This window comes from Brassica napus, chromosome C3, assembly GCF_020379485.1.
Source record: "Brassica napus cultivar Da-Ae chromosome C3, Da-Ae, whole genome shotgun sequence".
NCBI lineage: Eukaryota > Viridiplantae > Streptophyta > Magnoliopsida > Brassicales > Brassicaceae > Brassica > Brassica napus.
In genome coordinates, this window is record NC_063446.1 from 11402506 (window position 1) to 11423263 (window position 20758).

Sequence of the window (20758 nt, forward strand, 5' to 3'; positions counted from 1 at the left end):
TTATTTTGTTTTGTAGATTTTTCATTACATGGTTCTCATCTTCCACTCCTTTAAAGGTAGATCTATATAAAAAAATTTTCATTTGGTAACCTTTTGTTGTTTAAAGCTCTTACCTTTCGAAAACTATTTTTGTTGTTTTAAGCACTTACCTTATTTTCGAAGCTTTTCAATTTTTCGAAGCCACTGAATGCTTTTGGTTATGCATGTTTTTCAGATCTGAGACAAATTTGGAAATTTTCCTGGGAAGTTTTCTCAGAAGTCTTTCTAACATTTAATGCACTAGAAGACTCTCTCGAAGTCTTATGGCGGAGTCTTCTCCCATGTTTCCTCTTTCATAACATATTTTTGCAATTTTGTAAGTCTGAATTTTCTTCATTTGGTAACTTTGTGTTGCTTAAAACTCTTCCCTTTTGAAAACTTTTTTGTTGCTTAAAGCTCTTACCTTATTTTAAAGTTTTTTTATGTTTTAAAGTCATTTAAATGCTTTTGAATATGCAGTTTTTTTTTTCCAGAGTTGAGCCAAGCTTTGGAAGACTTAAGCTTTGGAAGACTTCCCTGGAAGTCTTCTCGGAAATCTTCTAACATATAATGTACTAAAAGACTTCCTGGAAGTCTTCCGACGGAGTCTTCTCCCATGTCTTCTCTTTCATTATAGATCTGAGTGTTTTGGTAAGTTTCTATGTCTGATTTTTCTTCATTTGATAACCTCTGGTTGCTCTTACCTTTTTCTCAAACTAAAACTCTCCAACCTCTCTAAATCTCTTAGAACTTGAAAACACCAAACTTTATATCAAATTTATCATTTTCTGTCTCATGTCTTTCGAACTAATTCATCTTGTTTTGCAGGTTTTTTATCACATGGTTCTCATCTTCTACTCCTTTAAAGGTATATCTAAAATTTTTGGATATATATTTTGGTGTGTTCTTTAAAGGTAGATTTACCTTATCTTTCACTCATTTTCTCAGTTTTGAAGTCATTTGAACTTTTTTAGAAAACTTTTGGGAAGTTTTTTGGGAAGTCTTCTAAAACATAATGCGCTAGATCCAATAATCTTTGGATATATATATATATATATATATATATATATATTGTTTATATTTTCCTCATACTGCCAAATCAGATGTCTTCACAGGGAAACACTTTCTGGCTTGCTAGGGATAGAGTTTTCAAGAACAAGTTTGTACTGAGTTTTGATTTTACGATAGAGAGATTTAAACGTTTCTGTCTGCCGAAAAAAATCCTGCTTATATCAAGGGTTGGGCATCATTACTCGATACTCGCCTTATACTCGTGACTTGACCCGTATTCGCCTTGAAAAGCCGAGTACTTGCCGTTAGCAAGGCAAGTAACAAGTCAAAAAATTTTACTACTTGCAAGGACAAATCAAGTATCAAGTATCGTTTTATTTTTTGGTACTTGCCTCGTTACTCGTTCTATAAAATACTTGTTACTTGCAAAAAAATTTTGGAACATCGAAATACAATGGAGGAATATTGAGTTTCATATGGTCTTTCAATATTCTGAACGCTTATTTTTGTCTATTTCTTCCAAAATTCATGTAACTTTTGGATGTTAAAAATTTAGAATATGTGTCTTTTTTTGTATGTAATCAATAGACAATTACTTGGTTTAGCAAGTAACAAGGCAAGACAAATTACTTGCAAGTATTAATTTTTTTTTTCAAGTACTTGATAAAAGAAGTACTTGTTTCAAGCAAGTCAAATATCGAGTCGTAAAAAAAATTACTCGGACAAAGCAAGTCAAGTAGCAAGTAACCAAGGATCGGCAAGTACTTGCCTCGTGCCCACCCCTTATATCATGTCTCTACCAGTTGTTAGAGAAGAACAACTCTCAGTGTTAAGTAAGCAGTGCCTTGTTTCAAACAAGATGCAAGTATGGGTCAGCAATAAAATTGATAATGAAGCAGTAGTATTATCGTGGAGTAAATCCTTTAAAGTGGTTTTCCAGGCTATTTACTGTCATTTTCAAAGTTTTATGATGGACGAAGAGAAGAAGGTGGTCTTGTGTTGTGATTCCGTTCCTTGGATTAACATGGTGTACACTTTTGGAGAAGACTTTGACTATTACACTGAAACCCCTTATGTTCAGTCTACAATCAACCTGCAGCCAGATATCCCACCATTCATCTTTAGTTATGTTCCAAGCTTGGTTCATATCCAGCAAGATAGAGACAAAAGATCAGAATCATAACTCTCTCTTTTCCTTCGTTTTTTTTGTCAAAAACAATATCGTTTGATTAATTTTCATATTATTTTATGTTTTACATCACATGTTACTTTGTTATTCAAATTAATTTTCTTTGCATTACATTAACAAGTAGTTTGCGGACATGCAAAGACTTGCACCAAACAAACAAACATATTTATTGTCCGGGCTGATTAGAAGTATGAATTCAACCAGATGCGATCTGAAATTTTTTACACTGGTATTAGTTTTGTCCTTTTTATTTTAGCACAACACCATGTGCCCTGATTGCTTTAAACCACAGATTGTAGCCATTTCAAACGAGGTAACATGCGTTCGATTGATTGATAAGTTTAACATTACAACGATTTGATCTAAATTTGAATGTTATAATTTTTACCAAAAAAAATTGAATGTTATAAAACTAATATATGTATCTCACTGGTCAATAGTCATTATAAAATAATATGATTGTAGTAAAGGATATATTAAAAACACCCGTACGACGAACAAAAGCTTTTCACAATATTGAACAAGTGAGAATAGCCATCTAATATGTGATTTCATTGATCTCTTTGCAATTTTGTTTGTTTCTCTAAGAACAAAAAATTCTGATGAACAATTTCCCATATTATCTACACTTGAACACTTGAATGAGCAAAGATCATAGGAGATTTGTTGTGTACCTGAACAAAAATCATGTTTTTTATTCTCCAGATGTGTCTAGTTCACGCCGGATCCCTCGAAATCATACGAAGAATCAATTTTAGGGATTTATAGTTTTCAAAATACAAAAACCAATTTTTTTAACGAGAGCTAACTTTTCTGTTAAAAGGTTAACGGTTGACTTTTTTTTAGTATGATTCAGCGTGGTCAACATTTAGTCGAGGAATAAATATGCACAAGTAGTAGTTGGATATATAAAAGTGTTGATTACAAATACTTGAGGAATTAAAAATCCATTTTGCCGAATCAACCACTAGTCTTTTCAACAAAAATACGAAGAATAACGCTCATATAAGCGTCTGCACTCATTGAGTATCAGACTCGCTTGCATAACCTTACGTTGTTCTCTTGGTTTTCATCACGAGGGATATGCAAGAATCATGTTTCTTGGGAGACAAGGCGAGTCTTTCCAAACTCTAGCGTGTAACTTAAGCAACTCCTTTGCCTTCTCTTTAGTCTTGCTTCCACAGCTAACCTGGAGCACCAAAAACATCTTTTCTACAACCCCCAACTGTAACATCTCTTGCAGCAAAGCCGGTGTAGCGCAGAACCTTCCCACCGATAACAAAACCCTAACAGCTCTATCGCTAGCCGTCTGAGAAACCCTAAGTATCTTCTTGCACACCACTGCTATGGCTGCTCCATGATTTAAGAACTCGGCTCGTCCCTCCGCACACTGACACAACATATCAAGAACCACCATCGCCATCTCTGGACCTCTCCTATCTGATGAGAAGCTCTCGTCCAGCAGAAGCTCGATTATCACCGAGATCACTCCAGCTTCCACGGCCTTGTGTCTGTTTCTTCCCCAGGGACACGTGGTCACCAATATATGCATCGCGGCTTTTGTCGCCTTGTGTGAGATTCTGTCGTCCAAGATCTGGACAACCTCGGTGAAAACCGATGGCTTCAAGGTCATAATCTGCATTGGATCCGCTACTTCAAGAATGTTCTTTAGAAGCAAAGTCGCATAGGCTCTTGACTCGTAGATCCCTCTCTGCATGATCTTGGTCAATGACTTTACGATATTGCCACCTTTCTTGTTGTTCAAAAGATTCTTGAGGACCGTCTCTGAAGACTCAAGATGGTAGAGTAAGCTGAGGGCTTCGTCGCTCAAGCTCATCGAAGAGTCAAACCCGTTGTTGCTTATGATGGTGGCCAAGAACTCTGGAACTCCTGCCACCTCCAAACACCGTTTGTTGGTGGCGTTCTCCGACACGATTTGACGAAGTCGTTTGAGACACATGACCTGGTTTTTATGCGAAGAGGCTGAATCTTTGATGAGTTTTTCGATCTCAGATTTACATATAGGAGATCTCGGGGTAGGGATCCTCTCTACACCGTAAGAGGCGTTTAAAGTGCACCAAGATTGGATGAGACGGCGAAGAGTGTGGTTCGGCGTGAGATCTGCGTCGGTTATGTCTTGTTTTGTGACTGGACACGAGTTCTTCTTTCCTGAAAAGAGCCATTTCTCGATGCTGTCTCTGTCGTAGGTTATTCCCGTAGAGACTATTACTGGATCTTTCATGATCTCTAGAGAGATGGGGCAAAGAAAGAACGGTGGGATCTCGATCTCTTCATCCATTAATCCTCCGGAAAAAGTAATGAAGAGGTTGTGAAGTTTGATGAGAACCCAGATGAATATATGATCAAAGAAGCTGAGGAAACAAAACAAGAATTATATATTTTTCTTGCCACGAGATGTAGTAGTTGGGTTTTGGGAAGATGTATTGGTTTGAATAAGTTAGGAAGAAGAGAGAGTGGAGTTTGGGTGGTTTAAATATAAAGGAGATGGCTGAAATCCACAATTATTAAAAAGTCAAAACACGGAAAATACAAATACTATATTGCAAATTCTTTGTAAAGCTGTCCCTGTATATGCCAAAAATATTAAAAAAAACTGCCCCTATGTAAGTTTATTAGTATTGTTTTCTTATGGAACTAACGAGGAACAAATAATTGACTTTGTTTTTTCTTTTGAGTTGGGTGGAGTACGAAAATAAAGTTTTAAGAACACGTGAGAAGTATTAAGAGGTTTGACTTTTCAAAGTGAAATTTGTAACCAAACAGATAAGAAAATTAATGCTGATAAATCGGTGATAACGAGAGTTATTGGGTTGTGGCGGTGGTGATTGGTGAAAGAAAAAGTGTTTGCTTTCGTGTCTAGTTGTTTTATTCATATGCCATTGATTGTTTCTTCTTTTGTTACCGACAAACCCTAAGTGCATTAACGGTCCGTTGGACCCATACAAAATTATAACTTATATTGTTCTATGCAAAATACTTTTTATAATTCATGATATCTGGCCGAACTCCAACCGACTATTCTCCTGGAAACTTGTTTATCGGCACCGAACATATCTGGTTGTTTGCAATAAGAATTAAAATTTATATCATCAGGTTACACAAACGGGTAAATCTGAGTTTCGTAGGTATCGAGTCCGTATACAAAATTTCTAGGCTCTTCTACGAATCTTGAATATTGACATCTCATTTAACCGTTTTGTGACATTTCATAATTTGACAATTCTGGACGTGGATCATGATATAATTGTAAACGGCTGTCTGTTTAGATGTCCAAGTCTAAGAAAATGGACAATATTGGACTTTTATGAGATGAAACCACTATATTAGATACGGCTTAGAAATATAACATGAGCATCAAGTCGATCATGTTAAATCGTGTCGTATTTGAGTTTATGATAGGAATTTACACATGCTTTAGTAAAAATTATATTTTTAAACGCTAAAATCATATAAACAATTAGTCGACTCTCACCGACATAAATTCAGCTAAGTGGAAGATCACATGTACGTGGCCCAAACGTATCATATTACGGCTGGATCAGATTCAAATCAGTAGTGTGGACCATCAACAACTTATGCCACACCCACGCAAGAAATAACACGGTTTAAAAGATATTACCACTATACATTATAGATGCATGAATGTGGCGTGTGTGAAATTTTCTTAGAATTATAACAATATATATAATATTATATCTTCCTGCAAACTAGTTCGCTAGTTTATTTGACCACACTCTTTTAGCAATTTCAGTAATATAATATTACTTTACGCTAACAATTGCAACTGCTAGGTACAATCAGTGTTCTAAAACGCGGCCGCCTAACCGCTTAGGCGGCCGCCTAGCCGTTAGACGGAGGTCAACCGCCGCGATTTTGACCGAATCGGTGCAATTAATCGGAATTCCGATTAATCGTTTTATTAACCGATTACTCGCCAATTAAACCGATTTTATCAGTAAAATATTGGACTTCGTTGACAAATACTCGAGCCCATATAATAAGCCCATTCGTCTTGAAAGGGGTTACTCCTGGTCTATGTTTATTTATAGCAAACTTCAAGACTCCCTTTAGTCAGAGCTAACCGATGTGGGACAAATACAAGTGATTTTTTAATTTTTTTTGAACTCGTGCTCTAATAAAAACAAAATAAAACTTGCAACAGGGAGACATCGAACCGTGTACCTCTAAAAGCTCTACAAGCGACCTACGCCACTAGACTACTGATGTTTCTACGTCAAACTCTCACATGTAATAATATATATACATATATTTATAATTAAAAATAGAAAAAACTAATCCCCGCGTATACCCCGATTAATCCCCGATTTTTTGGTAACTCGCTAGGCCCGGGGTTGCCGCCCGACTAGCGCCTAGCGTAGTTCCGAACAGGGGGTACAATGCATCTGAAGATCTTCTAACAATTTTATATTATTTTTGTTTCCTAAAAAACAATTTTATATATTTTTAAGATTCCTTTTGTTCTTCTTTTACTTCCTTTTCATTAGCAAAGTTATTCGAGATTTCCAGGAAACGTCACCAAGTATTTGATTTCATGCCGTATATATAAATATATGAAATCTGTTGGAATTTGTTGAGTCCATTATTATATATTCGATATAGAACTTAAATTGACTTCTCTCATTCTCTTTTCCAAACTAAGGACTGCATTTCTTTCTTTCAACAAGTTTTTCTTGTCATCTATCTTGACACATCTTCGACATCCGATACCATTAATCACAAGGTTGCTTCTGATATCTTGCATATTTGCATTTTTTTAACCATCCATTTTGTACACATTGATCATATAGATTAGGAATTAAACATCTAGTTAGGATCCATATTGCATTTATATGTCTTTATCAGGTATTGGAATGTACTATGGAGTGATTGGAGATGTTTAGAAGCATTGTGGGTCAAAAAGAGATGAAGAATGGAGATTGGTCGGTTTGGCGAGTGCAACACGGGTTGAACCACGCGGGTTCACTTACCCGCGTCGACTCATCAAGAAGAAGCAACGAAGAGCTCCGACGCGGCTTGGATCACGCGGGTCCGCCTACCCGCGTGTACTGGGAGAGTGAGCTTCGTCGACGTTCCAACGCAGGGTCGAAGACGCGGGGTGTTGTATCCATGCGCACTGAGATAGAGCTTCGTCGACGGGGTCATGCGGGGAAAAGGACGCGGGGTGAGCTACCCGCGCGCATGAAGTGGAGCCGCTCGACGCTCCAACGCGGGTTAGGGTCGCGCGGGTTGTGGCTGATGACTTCTACCCGGGTCGCGCCTTTGCCTTAGTCGAATTTAGACATTTTTAAGGACATTTTAGACTTTTTAAAGGAAGCCATTAGGTTTTCCAAAAAGTTATAAATACTCTTGTAATCCTAAAGTTGGATCTTATCTTGTTTTCTATCTAATAAAAAAAAGCACTTTTAGGTGAAAGATCTAATCTTGATCATTATCTTTTGTGATTGCTTAATTATCTTGACCACTAATCATGATTAACACCAAATCATCATTGATTCTTGGGTTTATCATGACAGTTAGTGAGTAGTCATCTTTGGATTCATGGGTTAGGATGATTAGGATGATTAAGTGATGATCTAGAATGTCTAAAATAGATTAATATGTTTCCTTGTTTGATTGAGTGATCTTAATGCTAATCTAGAGTTGGTCATCTCAGATTAGAAATCTAGACATTTCATCGCCTGAAAGGTGTTCGATGAAATGTCTGAGTCAACCCAACATGCTCTTAACTTACCCTACCAAAGACATTTGATGTTGGGGGAGTTTTGATAGTTGAATGATCTGTTCTTAATGATTGCTAGCTAGACACAAACCAAAGAAATGTTTGATCTATGAGAGTAAATGAGCTTTTGTCTTGATAAAGAACTAGCTTAGAAATGTTATCTAGACTTAGGGAAATATGTTAATTGAAGCTTGCCATTTTAGATTAAATCATAGTCATCTGAAATCAAATTCCTATACTCATGGCTCATCATTTATCCAATTGCTTTAAAGTTGCTAGTTAGTTGTGTTAGAACCTTGTTAGCTTGATTGAATCACCCTATCACTTTGATTGCATTTAGCTTAAGTTTGAACATGAATTCTCTCTGCATTAAAACTCCTAGAAATGGATTGACATCTTAAATACTACATTATTTGAATTAGGACCCTTGAAAAGTCCATTTCAAATTTGGCGCCGTTGCCTTGAAAAGTGGAGAAGACAACTTCATAGAGCTTCCACAAGAAGTTCATCATGCTGCCTCAGATGATCAACAAGAGAACCTCCAAGAAGATGATTGGAGTGAACTCAAAGCACCAAAAGTGGAGCTTAAACCTCTTCCCCTTGGTGTAAGGTATGCCTTTCTTGGACCTAATCAGACATATCCTGTCATTGTGAGTAGTGAATTGAATGAAACTGAATTTTCTAAACTTTTGAATGAACTTAAAAAGTATAGAAAGGCAATAGGCTACTCACTAGATGATATTAAAGGGATATCACCTTCTTTATGCATGCATAGGATACATCTAGAGGATGAATCAATGACTTCTATAGAACATCAAAGAAGGTTGAACCCCAACTTGAAAGATGTTGTTAAGAAAGAGATTCTAAAGCTCCTAGATGCAGGTGTAATCTATCATATTTCAGATAGCAAATGGGTGTCTCCTGTGCATGTTGTCCCAAAGAAGGGTGGAATTACTGTGGTTAAAAATGATAAGGATGAACTAATACCAACAAGAACAATAACAAGACATAGGATGTGCATAGATTATAGAAAACTTAACTTAGCATCTAGAAATGATCATTTTCCATTGCCATTCATTGATCAAATGCTAGAGAGACTTGCAAATTATCTCTATTATTGTTTTCTTGATGGATATTCAGGATTCTTCCAAATCCCCATACATCCAAAGGATCAAGAGAAAACAACATTCACATGCCCTTATGGTACATTTGCTTATTGAAGGATGCCATTTGGGCTATGTAATGCTCCAGCCACTTTCCAAAGATGCATGATGTCTATTTTCTCTGATCTTATAGAAGATGTTGTGGAGGTGTTCATGGATGACTTCTCTGTCTACGGATCTTTGTTTTCTGTTTGTTTGTCTAATCTTTGCAGGGTCCTAAAGAGATGTGAGGACACCAACCTTGTGTTGAACTGGGAGAAGTGTCACTTCATGGTTAAGGAATGGATTGTGCTTGGACACAAGATTTCAGAGAAGGGGATTGAGGTGGACAAGGCCAAGATTGATGTGATGGTTGGGTTAGCTCCGCCAAAGACAGTGAAAGACACTAAAAGCTTCCTTGGTCATGCCGGATTCTAAAGAAGATTCATCAAAGACTTCTCCTTGATAGCTAGACCATTGACTAAGCTTCTATGCAAGGAGGCTGCTTTCAACTTTGATGTGGAATGTCTTGGAGTATTCAAGACATTGAAGGATAAGCTGGTTAGTGCCCCCATTGTGCAGCCACTAGATTGGGATCTTCCCATTGAGATCATGTGTGATGCTAGTGACTATGCTGTGGGAGCTGTCCTTGGTCAGAAGAAAGACAAGAAGACTCATGTGATCTACTATGCAAGTAGAACTCTTGATGAAACCCAAATCAAGTATGCTACAACTGAGAAGGAGCTGTTAGCCATTATCTATGCCTTTGAGAAGTTCAGAAGCTATTTGGTTGGGTCAAAAGTCATAGTCTACACTGATCATGCTGCATTGAGACACTTTTTGGTCAAGAAGGATGCTAAGCCAAGACTGTTAAGGTGGATCCTGCTGCTACAAGAGTTTGATCTTGAGATCAAAGACAAGCCAAAAGTTGAGAATGGTGTAGCTGATCATTTGTCTAGACTGAGTGTGGGATCCCCATTGATAAAGGACTTCCAGAAAAACAGATCATGGCTATTAGAGCAGTAGTAGCAGTTTGTGAAACTGGAAAGAAGCTTGAAGAGGTGAAGGCAACTTAAGAGAAAGGTCCTTGATATGTTGATTTGGTGAACTACTTAGCTTGTGGAAGAGAGACATTGGGTCTTGAGGGATATGGCAAGAAGAAGTTCTACAAAGATGTGAAGAGATACTATTGGGATGAGCCTTACCTCTACATACTTTGTAGAGATCAACTCTATAGAAGAGTAGTAGCTAAAGAAGAAGTTGATGGGATTCTTACACACTGCCATGGATCATCCTATGGAGGTCATTTTGCTACTTTCAAGACTGTTTCAAAGGTGTTACAAGCTGGGTTTTGGTGGCCTCATATGTTCAAGGACACTCAAGACTTTGTCTCTAAGTGCGATTCATGCCAAAGGAGAGGGAACATCACCAAAAGGAATGAGATGCCTCAAAACCTAATTCTAGACGTGGAGGTGTTTGATGTGCGGGGCATTGATTTCATGGGACCATTCCCATCATCTTTTGGCAAGAAGTACATCCTTGTAACTGTGGACTATGTCTCCAAGTGGGTGGAAGCTGTAGCAAGTCCCACCAATGATTCTAAAGTTGTGATCAAGATGTTCAAAAGCACCATTTTCCAAGGTTTGGAGTCCCAAGAGTTGTGATCAGTGATGGAGGCTCTCACTTCATCAACAAGCTGTTTGAAGGTCTTCTCAAGAAGAATGGTGTGAAGCATAAGGTGGCAACACCTTACCATCCTCAGACAAGTGGGCAAGTTGAGATCTCCAACAGGGAAATCAAATCTATCCTAGAGAAGATTGTGGGGACTAAAAGGAAAGATTGGTCTGACAAGCTTGATGATGCGCTTACAAGACTCCTTTGGGAACCACACCTTTCAACCTTGTGTATGGAAAGACTTGTCATCTACCAGTTGAGCTTGAGTACAAGGCATTGTGGGCTGTTAAGTTGCTGAATTTTGACATCAAGAGTGCCAAGGAGAAGAGACTTCTCCAACTCAATGAACTTGATGAGATTAGACTGGATGATTTTGAGAACTCAAGGATCTACAAGGAGAAAACCAAAGCTTTTCATGACAAGAAGATCTTGAAGAGAGAGTTCAGTGCTGGAGATCAAGTGCTTCTCTACAACTCTAGATTGAAGTTGTTCTCTGGGAAGCTCAAGTCAAGATGGTATGGTCCTTTCAAGATCAAGGAAGTTAGGCCATATGGAGAAATTGTGTTATGGAACAAGAATGGTGGAGACTTTACAATCAATGGACAAAGAGTTAAGCTCTACATGGGAACCATAATGGAGGAGAAAGGAATCTCGGTTTCACTCTCTGACACCGTCTCCGCCTTGCCAAAGGAAAACAAAGTCAAGCTAGAGACTTAAAACAAGCTCACTTGGGAGGAAGTCCCATGTCTATCCTTGTACATACTTCACTAGGATTTAAAAAAAAAAGTTTGTAGTGGACCTCACGCGGGTTGGATGACGTGGGATCGCTTACCCGCGCACACGGAGCTGGAGAGGCGACGACGTTTCGACGCGGGATCGACGACGTGGGTTCCCTGCGGTTCCTCCTACCCGCGTTAAAGGGTTCAAACCCGCTCAGGTATGGTTTCTGACCTTAAACCCACGGACCCGACCCAGAAACCCGTTGACCCGACCCAATTCGCCCTTAAACTACCCCCTACCCCGCGACTCTCTCTCTCTTCTCCTTTCTCTTTTTCACAAACACTCAAACTCTTTTAACCCTCCCCACACCAAATCACCCCATATCTCACTCAATTCTCCACCAAATCACTTCATTCTTCTTCATAAATCAAAGCTTTCGCCCCTGTAGTCTATTTCCTTGATTCAATTCATCATTTCCATTCATCCAGAGCAAGGTATTGTATCACAAAGATCAATTTCGTAGGCTTCATGAACCCTAGAAATTTGAACTTTAAATTTGATCTTTCTCTTGCTAGATTCTTGTGAAATAGACTAGGGAAAGCTTATATATCATGTTGGGTTGTTGATTCTATGGTGAATTTGAGTTAAATTTGAACTTTGAAAATTAGGGTTCATGAGATTTGAGGATTTTTCAAAATTGCAATAATTGAGTATGAATTTGGTTTGGCTTGGTTAGTTACGATGTTTGAGAGCTTGATTAGAAAACTTTCTCATTGAAGAATTGTTTTAATGCTTAAATTTTGCTTAAGAGCTTTAGTCTTTGCTCATGGCTCTCTCTTGTGGTTTTATATAAAAAAACTTGTGTGCAATGTGATAGTTTTTGCTTAAGCTAGGTGATCATGAGTTGAATTCACATTTGCACTATCAAGTCTCTTTCTTCCATGTGCTTATTCTTTCCCAAGGTTTGATATTCGCAGGTACCAATGGGGAGAAAAAACCAAAACATGATGGAAGCTGAGAAGAAAGAGGTTGCAAAACAAGAGACTGCTAGGACTGGAAAGCCTTTAACCTCCACGACTGCAACAGGAGGGACTTCTAGGCAACAAGCCTTGGCAGCAAAGAAATCAAAAGATCAAGAAAAGAGAGATGGAAAGCAAGTTGCCACTGTTGAGGGAGAGGTTGTTGGTGGTAGAAAGTTAGCTCCTCCCAAAAGATCTAAGGAGCCAAAGGACAAGGGGATAGTTCTTCCTCAAGTGGAAGACAGTGAAGACATCACTAAAGAAGACCAAACCCCCTCAAGAAAGTCAAGATGTCTAAGGGCAAAAAGGTTGATGTCGAGAGGGATATGACCAAGAAGCCAACAGAATCTGAGCTGTTTGCACATTTGAAGAAATGTGTGTTGTGTCCTCCAACTAGATTTGCGGATATCAAGATTATGGAGGATTTGGAGATAGATGAAGACATCAAATCAATGCTGGAGCACATGAACATGCAAAGCTTCTTCTCCATGACTCACCCTACATATGAAGAGGTCTCATGTCAGTTCTTGGCATCATTGGAGGCCACCTTTCACACCTCTAAGCGTGTGAGGCAAGGATGGGGGAAGATCAAATTCAAGGTCCATGAGAAGGTTCACTACATGACCTTCAAGGAGATTGGACAAGCACTTGGTCTTAAAGATTTGGAGGAATCATCCATCCCCATACTTTATGATGCCCCCAAGGAAGAGAGCATTGCCAAACTGGTTTGGAAAGTGTTGGCGGGCAAGGATCGCAGGCCCAGCCGTGACAAGAATGCTTACATTCGCCATCCTTCAGTGCGCTATCTCCACAGGTTGATTGTCCACACCATCTTCCCAAGGAAAGAACTAGAAACTGTTAATGATGAAGAGCTACAACTTCTTCACCAAACTGTCCAACATTATGCTTCACCCCCTTAGTTGCCTCTTGTCAACACTGATTTCTACAAGAACTTTGGAATGGTGGGATTCTTTGTGAAGCGCCTCATCCACTACAAAGAATGGGCTTGGACAACAAGTGACTCTGAACCTCAGATTGGAATTGGTGGCTTGATAACTCCATTGCTTTAGTACAAGGATATCCCCTTGGGAGATGATGCAACTGGTCCGTTCTTCTTGGATGGAAGCTACTTGAAGAAAGCTCAGTACTTCAGTGGAAGATTCAATAGAGTTTGTGTCTACTCTTACCTACAGTCTACAAAGGAGGTTGAAGTGCTTCTCCCAAACTAGAACCTAACAAGCTTGAAGCAGCCATGAGCGTTAGCTTTGATATTGGAGAAGAACACTTCCTTGCACCCCATGGTCCTCTAGGCCCCATGAGCTCTCCAAAGAAGAAGAAGACTGCGGATAAATGTGATATGTACCAGGAAGATACTTTTGGTTTAAACTCTGAGCTTCTCGGTGGTCCTCCTCGTTACCACTTTGATCAGCGTCCTGGAGCTTTGGCCAGTGGTCCCCTTCGCCAAGCTCATGAGCATATTGGCAATCTCCAAAGATGGAACAAAGCTCAGGACATAACTATCTTCAAGCTCAAGAACAAGTGCAAGGAGTTGAGTAAGACTATAAAGAGGCAAGCTGAAGCTTCAGCTCAGTTCATGAAGAAGGTGGCTGATATACTGACTAGAGGAGCTGTAGCAGGATGCTCAACAACAGACTTTGACTTCCTTACCCCCCAGCCCCAGCCCTCAATTGGCCCTTTGGCACTCAGTTTTCCTGCCACTAAGAAACAGCTGCTCCGCCGGAAGAGAAACCCACCAGCTCTACCCTCCGCTTTGGGAAACAAATCTCCATCCTTTGCCTCAACTGATGAGGACGCTGACACCAAGGATGAGGCAACAGCCTCTTCCCAAGCTCCATAGTGAGGTACTCCTCTACCTTTCCATTGTATATACCAGTTTTTCTTTGCATTTATCACTCTTTTAGGTATCTCCTTCAACTTCCTAACACAGAGACTGTGTGAACTAAGCTTGGGGGATGTACCAAGTATTTGATCATGTTTTCTTTGATGATTTGAGTCTCATGGATTGCATTGTACATACATATATACATAGAAAAAAATTTTGAAAAATTTGAAAAAACACAAAAAGAAGCATGTAGTTGCATCACTTGCACTTTTAGGATTGAGTCTATAGCATATAGGTTGCATTCACTTGCATAGGGAGCAATGATTTAAAATGCCTTGTAAAGAACCCTTGTCTAGAACTCAAAGTGGCACCCTAGTTAAACATATCAAGTAGCTTAAGCATCTCTTGAAAGCTTTGCATGCTTCGAGCCTTGAAAACTCTTCTTGAAACTTGTTTGCTTGCTTGATATTGGCATTGTTCTTAAAATCAGCTCCAAACTGAACTTGGCTTGAATGAACTTAATCTCTCTTGCATATGGGCACTTGCATACTTGATCATGGATCTCATACACATTTGGGTTATCTTATTCCATTATACCACTTTTTGTTAACCCAAATGACACTCCATACCCTACAACCCTAGCCATTCCTTGAGACCGAACATTGATTTGCATGAGTGAGGCCTCTTTTGATAGCTTGTCATGTGCAAAATCTTGAGAGTATTGGAGGCGACATTGATTTGTTCTCATCTCTTGCTAGGATAATGAGCTAGCATTTGGGGATGGTGAGTGGGTTTGTGTATTCTAAATGTTAATATTTTGGGTTTGGGGAGTGAGAAAGATGAGCAAAGTGTCATGGAAAAAAAGGAAAAATCCTAGGGCCAAAAGGAAAGAATGAAGCTCTAGATTGTGTACAAAGGAACCTTCCCCCTTATAAAAAAAAAAAAAGAATCAATGAGAAGGTGGGAAGGGAAATGAGAAAGAGTTAGAGCTAAGTGTTGTAAAAAGTAAATAAAAATCCCTAGTTGGTTGAGTCAAAAGAAAAAGATAGTTATTCATTGGGTGAGTGATGTGAGTGGGTGATATTTTGGTTTTGGGATGGGGATAAAAAAGGTAGAGCTTGTAATCACTTAGGAAAATGGTAGAATGATGAAAATGGATCTATGTATGCATAAATTTCTTCTAGTCTTAGATAAATTTTGCATAATGATCAAACTCCTTGTTTTTGAGTGATAACCACCTTGAAATGATACATTTGAACCCTCCTCTTCATTCACATTGGACCATTTCTTACCTAGCCAAATGATTGAGATCATGTGCCCATTTGTGAGAATTCACCTTGTGTGTGTGTGTGAATCAATGTGAGAGCTGGTTGAAGGAACTTGTTAGTTGATGAGTTTTGCAACTTGCGTAGAGGCATAAGAGTATTGATAGACCTAGAGAAACTAGAGTATAATAAGAGAGTTGCTCATGCTATTTGCTATGTTTCTTTAGGATGTTAAGTTGAGTGCTAGGAAGTGTTTCTTTTGGCTATGAGCTCCCACCTTCAAATCTCTCTCCCTTATGAGTTCTTGCAAGTTCACTTGAGGATAAGTAAAGAACAAGTTTGGGGGAGTTGATATCTTGCATATTTGCATTGTTTTAACCATCCATTTTGTACACATTAATCATATAGATTAGGAATTAAGCATCTTTAAGATCTATATTGCATTCATATATCTTTATCAGGTATTGGAATGTCCTATGGAGTGATCACAGATGTTTAGAAGCATTGTGGTTCAAAAAGAGATGAAGAATGAAGATTGGTCGGTTTGGCGAGTGCAACGCGGGTTGAACCTCGAAGCGATTGATGTGAATGATCTACATCAACTGATTGATGTGAATGGTCTTTTTGTAGATTTTCGTCTATCTCGCTCTGATATTCTTTAAATTAATACTTTATAAATTAATATACACTAAAAATTTCTATAAAATAATATAATTTTATAGTCTCAAATTGAGTTTTTGGTTCAATTAGTATATCGATAAATTAATTCTCTATAAATTAATAAAAGTTATAGTTTTAGTGTATTCCAAACATTATTAATTTATAGAGGTTTCACTGTATTTATGATATCTTGGTATAAGTCCTCTAAATAGAGAGTTCATTATTTGACATTTTAAAAGAACATATTGGTACAAGTCCTCTATATTATACCATCGCTCTAGGATATCGTTCGATGTTGGTCTAAATTTTCGTTTTCAAATGAAATTAGGATTTAAATGCTTAGGGTTTAAATTAACCATTAACTATATTTAAACACCTACGAAAAAACTCTAAAAATTATAAAACTCTAGAGTTTTAACTTTCTTTTTATATTTTAACAATTTATAAAACAAAAAAATCTATAACAAGACAAAGACATAAATTAGGAACTCTTTGGATTTTAACAACAGTTCACAGATACTTATTTTCAGAGGTTTTGGAGATAGTTATATTTTTCTAGCGAGTGATTGGTGATTGATGTGAATGATCTACACATCCTCAGTTCTATCTAAATCAATAATATCAATACAATCAAAATTTGATTAAGTTTATAAATTTCACAGCCAATCTAATTAATTTTATTTTATGACTTCCTTTTTCCTATAAAACGTATCATTTTCTCAATAATAATACTTTTTTGAAATATACACAATATATATTTACTTAATCTGAATATAATAATATATTTTGTTACATATATATCCATTAAATATTGCAAAGTCTATATAATATGTGTAAATCTCTCCATATTACATAAATATGGCATTTAATAAAAATTGCATATGTTAACTGTTTATCATAATTATTTTGTAATTTAAACACTAATTAATTAGTTTATAAGTTTTGATTAATATTTATTAATATAATTTCAATATAAAATAATGAGAACATATTTTTTTCTAAAATATACCATTAATATTTAATTATTTATCAATGTTTTATTTTAAAAATTCATAGCTAAAATTTTACAGGTATAATACAAAACTAGATTTTGATCCACGCGTCCGTGCGGATGTATTTTTTAAAAAATATGATACTATTTTTTTTTATGTTACTATTTAGGGTTGAAAAAAAATTGAATTCGAAGAACCGAACCGATCCCAATCCAAATAAGTAGTGCCAAATCCGAACCGAAATTGATTAAATATTTGAATTATTCAAAATTTTGGTATTTGAAGAATTGAAACCTATTCCGATCCGAACCGAAGTATTTTGGATATCCAAAATAGATTTATATACTTATATATATTAATTATTATAGATTTAATATATATAAAAACATCCAGAATATATATATATGATACTTTTAAGTTCGTTTAAATACTTGAAAATATATACAAATAATCAAACGTAAATATCTAAAATAGTTAAAATATATACTCAAAACTCCAAAACTCCAAAAATACTTAAATAATTATTTATTCTCTATCCAAATATTTAAACCAAACCAATTTATATGTTAAGTTAGGCACTCTGACATATGTTATTCAAATTTGTATGTAATATATTTTATTTTTTATAGATTTTTAAAAAATTAAAGCATATAATAAATTTTAAATTTTTTAAAATAATTTAAATTGGTTATCCAAATCCGAACCGAATCCTCAAAGATCTGAACAGTACATAAAATCCCAAAGTGACCTGAAAACGAACCCGAACGCCCACCCCTAATCACTATTATATATCCTATATGTTTCATCATAGGTTACAAAAATATGTGTTATCATATAATTAATCGTATTTTATACGTACCATCAAATAAGTAATCTTATAATTAATAATATTTTGTACGTACAATCATATAAATAATTACATATATTATATTTTTAAATTTCAATGTAAAATATAAAAAACATAATTTAAGTTGGTATTTGAAATTGGGCTTTGTATTGTATTTTTCTTATATATATTGAAAACGTTTTTATAATGGTTATTGGAAAATATGTTAGTAAAAATCAATTTTTGAATATATGTATATTTTTGAATGAATTTTTGATATAAATCAATTTTAAATTACTATTTTGATTTGAATATGTATATCAAGTAACATAAACTCATTACTTTTTAATATTATGTAATGAACTTCCAATTTTTTTAATAGCGTAAGCTCATTACTTTTTCTTTTCTAACTTACTGCTATCCACGTTTTCAAACAACATTATATTTATTTTTTTACTAATATCCATGTTTCCAAACAAATAGTATAAGTACTTCTATTTTAATAAGATAGATGTATATCAACTAATATAAGTCCATTACTTTTTAATATTATATAATGAACTTCCAATTTTTTAATAGCATAAGCCCATTACTTTTTATTTTCTAATTTATTGCTATCCATATTTACAAATAATATTATATTTAATTTTTTAATATTAAGGATATGTTTCCAAACAAATGGTAAATGTACTTCTAATTTAATAAGATAGATAGCTAAAATTTTACAGGTATAATACAAAACTAGATTTTGATCCGCGCGTCCGCGCGGATATATTTTTAAAAAAATATGATGCTATTTGTTTTTTATGTCACTATTTAGAGTTGAAAAAAAATCGAATTCGAAGAAACAAACCGATCCCAACCCAAATAAGTAGTGCCAAATCCGAACCGAAATTGATTAAATATCTGAATTATTCCGATCCGAACCGAAGTATTTTGGATATCCAAAATAGATTTATATACTTGTATATATTAATTATTTTTTATTTAATATATATATAAAAAATCCAAAATATATATATTATACTTTTAAGTTCATTTAAATACTTGAAAATATATACAAATAATCAAACGTATATATCTAAAATAGTTAAAATATATACTCAAAACTCCAAAAATACTTAAATAATTATTCATTCTCTATCCAAATATTTAAACCAAACCAATTTATATGTTAAGTTAGGCACTCTGACGTATGTTATTCAAATTTGTATGTAATATATTTTATTGTTCATAGATTTTTTAAAAATTAAAGCATATAATAAATTTTAAATTTTTTAAAATAATTTAAATTGGGTATCCAAATCCGAACTGAATCCTCAAAGATCTGAACCAAACACAAAATCCTAAAGTGACTTGAAAACGAACCCGAACGCTCACCCTTAATAACTATTATATATCCTATATGTGTCATCATAGGTTACAAAAATATGTGTTATCATATAATTAATCGTATTTTATACGTACCATCAAATAAGTAATCTTATAATTAATAATATTTTGTACGTACAATCATATAAATAATTACATATATTATATTTTTAAATTTCAATGTAAAATTTAAAAAACATAATTTAAGTTGGTGTTCGAAATTGGGCTTTGTATTGTATTTTTATTATATATATTGAAAACATTTTTATAATGGTTATTGGAAAATATGTTAGTAAAAATCAATTTTTGAATATATGTATAATTTTGAATGAATTTTTGATATAAATCAATTTTAAATTACTATTTTGATTTGAATATGTATATCAAATAACATAAGCCCATTACTTTTTAATATTATGTAATGAACTTCCAGATTTTTTAATAGCGTAAGCTCATTATTATTTTTTTCTAACTTACTGCTATCTACGTTTTCAAACAACATTATATTTATTTTTTTACTACTATCCATGTTTCCAAATAAATAGTAAAAGTACTTCTACTTTAATAAGATAGATGTACATCAACTAACATAAACCCATTACTTTTTTATATTATGTAATGAACTTCCAATTTTTTAATAGCATAAGCCCATTACTTTTTTTTTTCTAAATTATTGCTATCCATGTTTCCGAACAGCATTATATTTAATTTTTTAATATTATCCATGTTTCCAAACAAATGGTAAATGTACTTCTACTTTAATAAGATAGATAGCTAAAATTTTACAGGTATAATACAAAACTAGATTTTGATCCGCGCGGGTATATTTTTTTAAAAAATATGATGCTATTTGTTTTTTATGTCACTATTTAGGGTTGAAAAAAAAATCGAATTCGAAGAACCAAACCGATCCCAACCCAAATAAGTAGTGCCAAATCCGAACGGAAATTGATTAAATATCTGAATTATTCCGATCCGAACCGAAGTATTTTGGATATCCAAAATAGATTTATATACTTGTATATATTAATTATTTTAGATTTATTATATATAAAAACATTCAGAATATATATATGATACTTTTAAGTTTGTTTAAATACTTGAAAATATATACAAATAATCAAACGTAAATATCTAAAATAGTTAAAATATATACTCAAAACTCCAAAACTCCAAAAATACTTAAATAATTATTTATTCTCTATCCAAATATTTAAACCAAACCAATTTATATGTTAAGTTAGGCACTCTAACATATGTTATTCAA

At 35.1% G+C, this 20758-nt stretch overlaps 1 protein-coding gene across 1 annotated transcript; it reads right to left on the minus strand.

The window, feature by feature from the left end:
• Window positions 1-3104: 3104 nt before the first annotated feature.
• On the minus strand, window positions 3105-4688 carry LOC106388139 (E3 ubiquitin-protein ligase PUB23). The gene has a single exon (XM_013828138.3). It carries the CDS (start codon window positions 4515-4517, stop codon window positions 3291-3293), a length of 1227 nt encoding a protein of 408 aa, XP_013683592.1. The 5' UTR covers window positions 4518-4688; the 3' UTR covers window positions 3105-3290.
• Window positions 4689-20758: the final 16070 nt, after the last annotated feature.

Coding starts and splice junctions, on each gene's coding strand:
- LOC106388139 (XM_013828138.3), bottom strand. CDS start 4,517: ATGGATGAAGAGATCGAGATCCCACCGTTCTTTCTTTGCCCCATCTCT.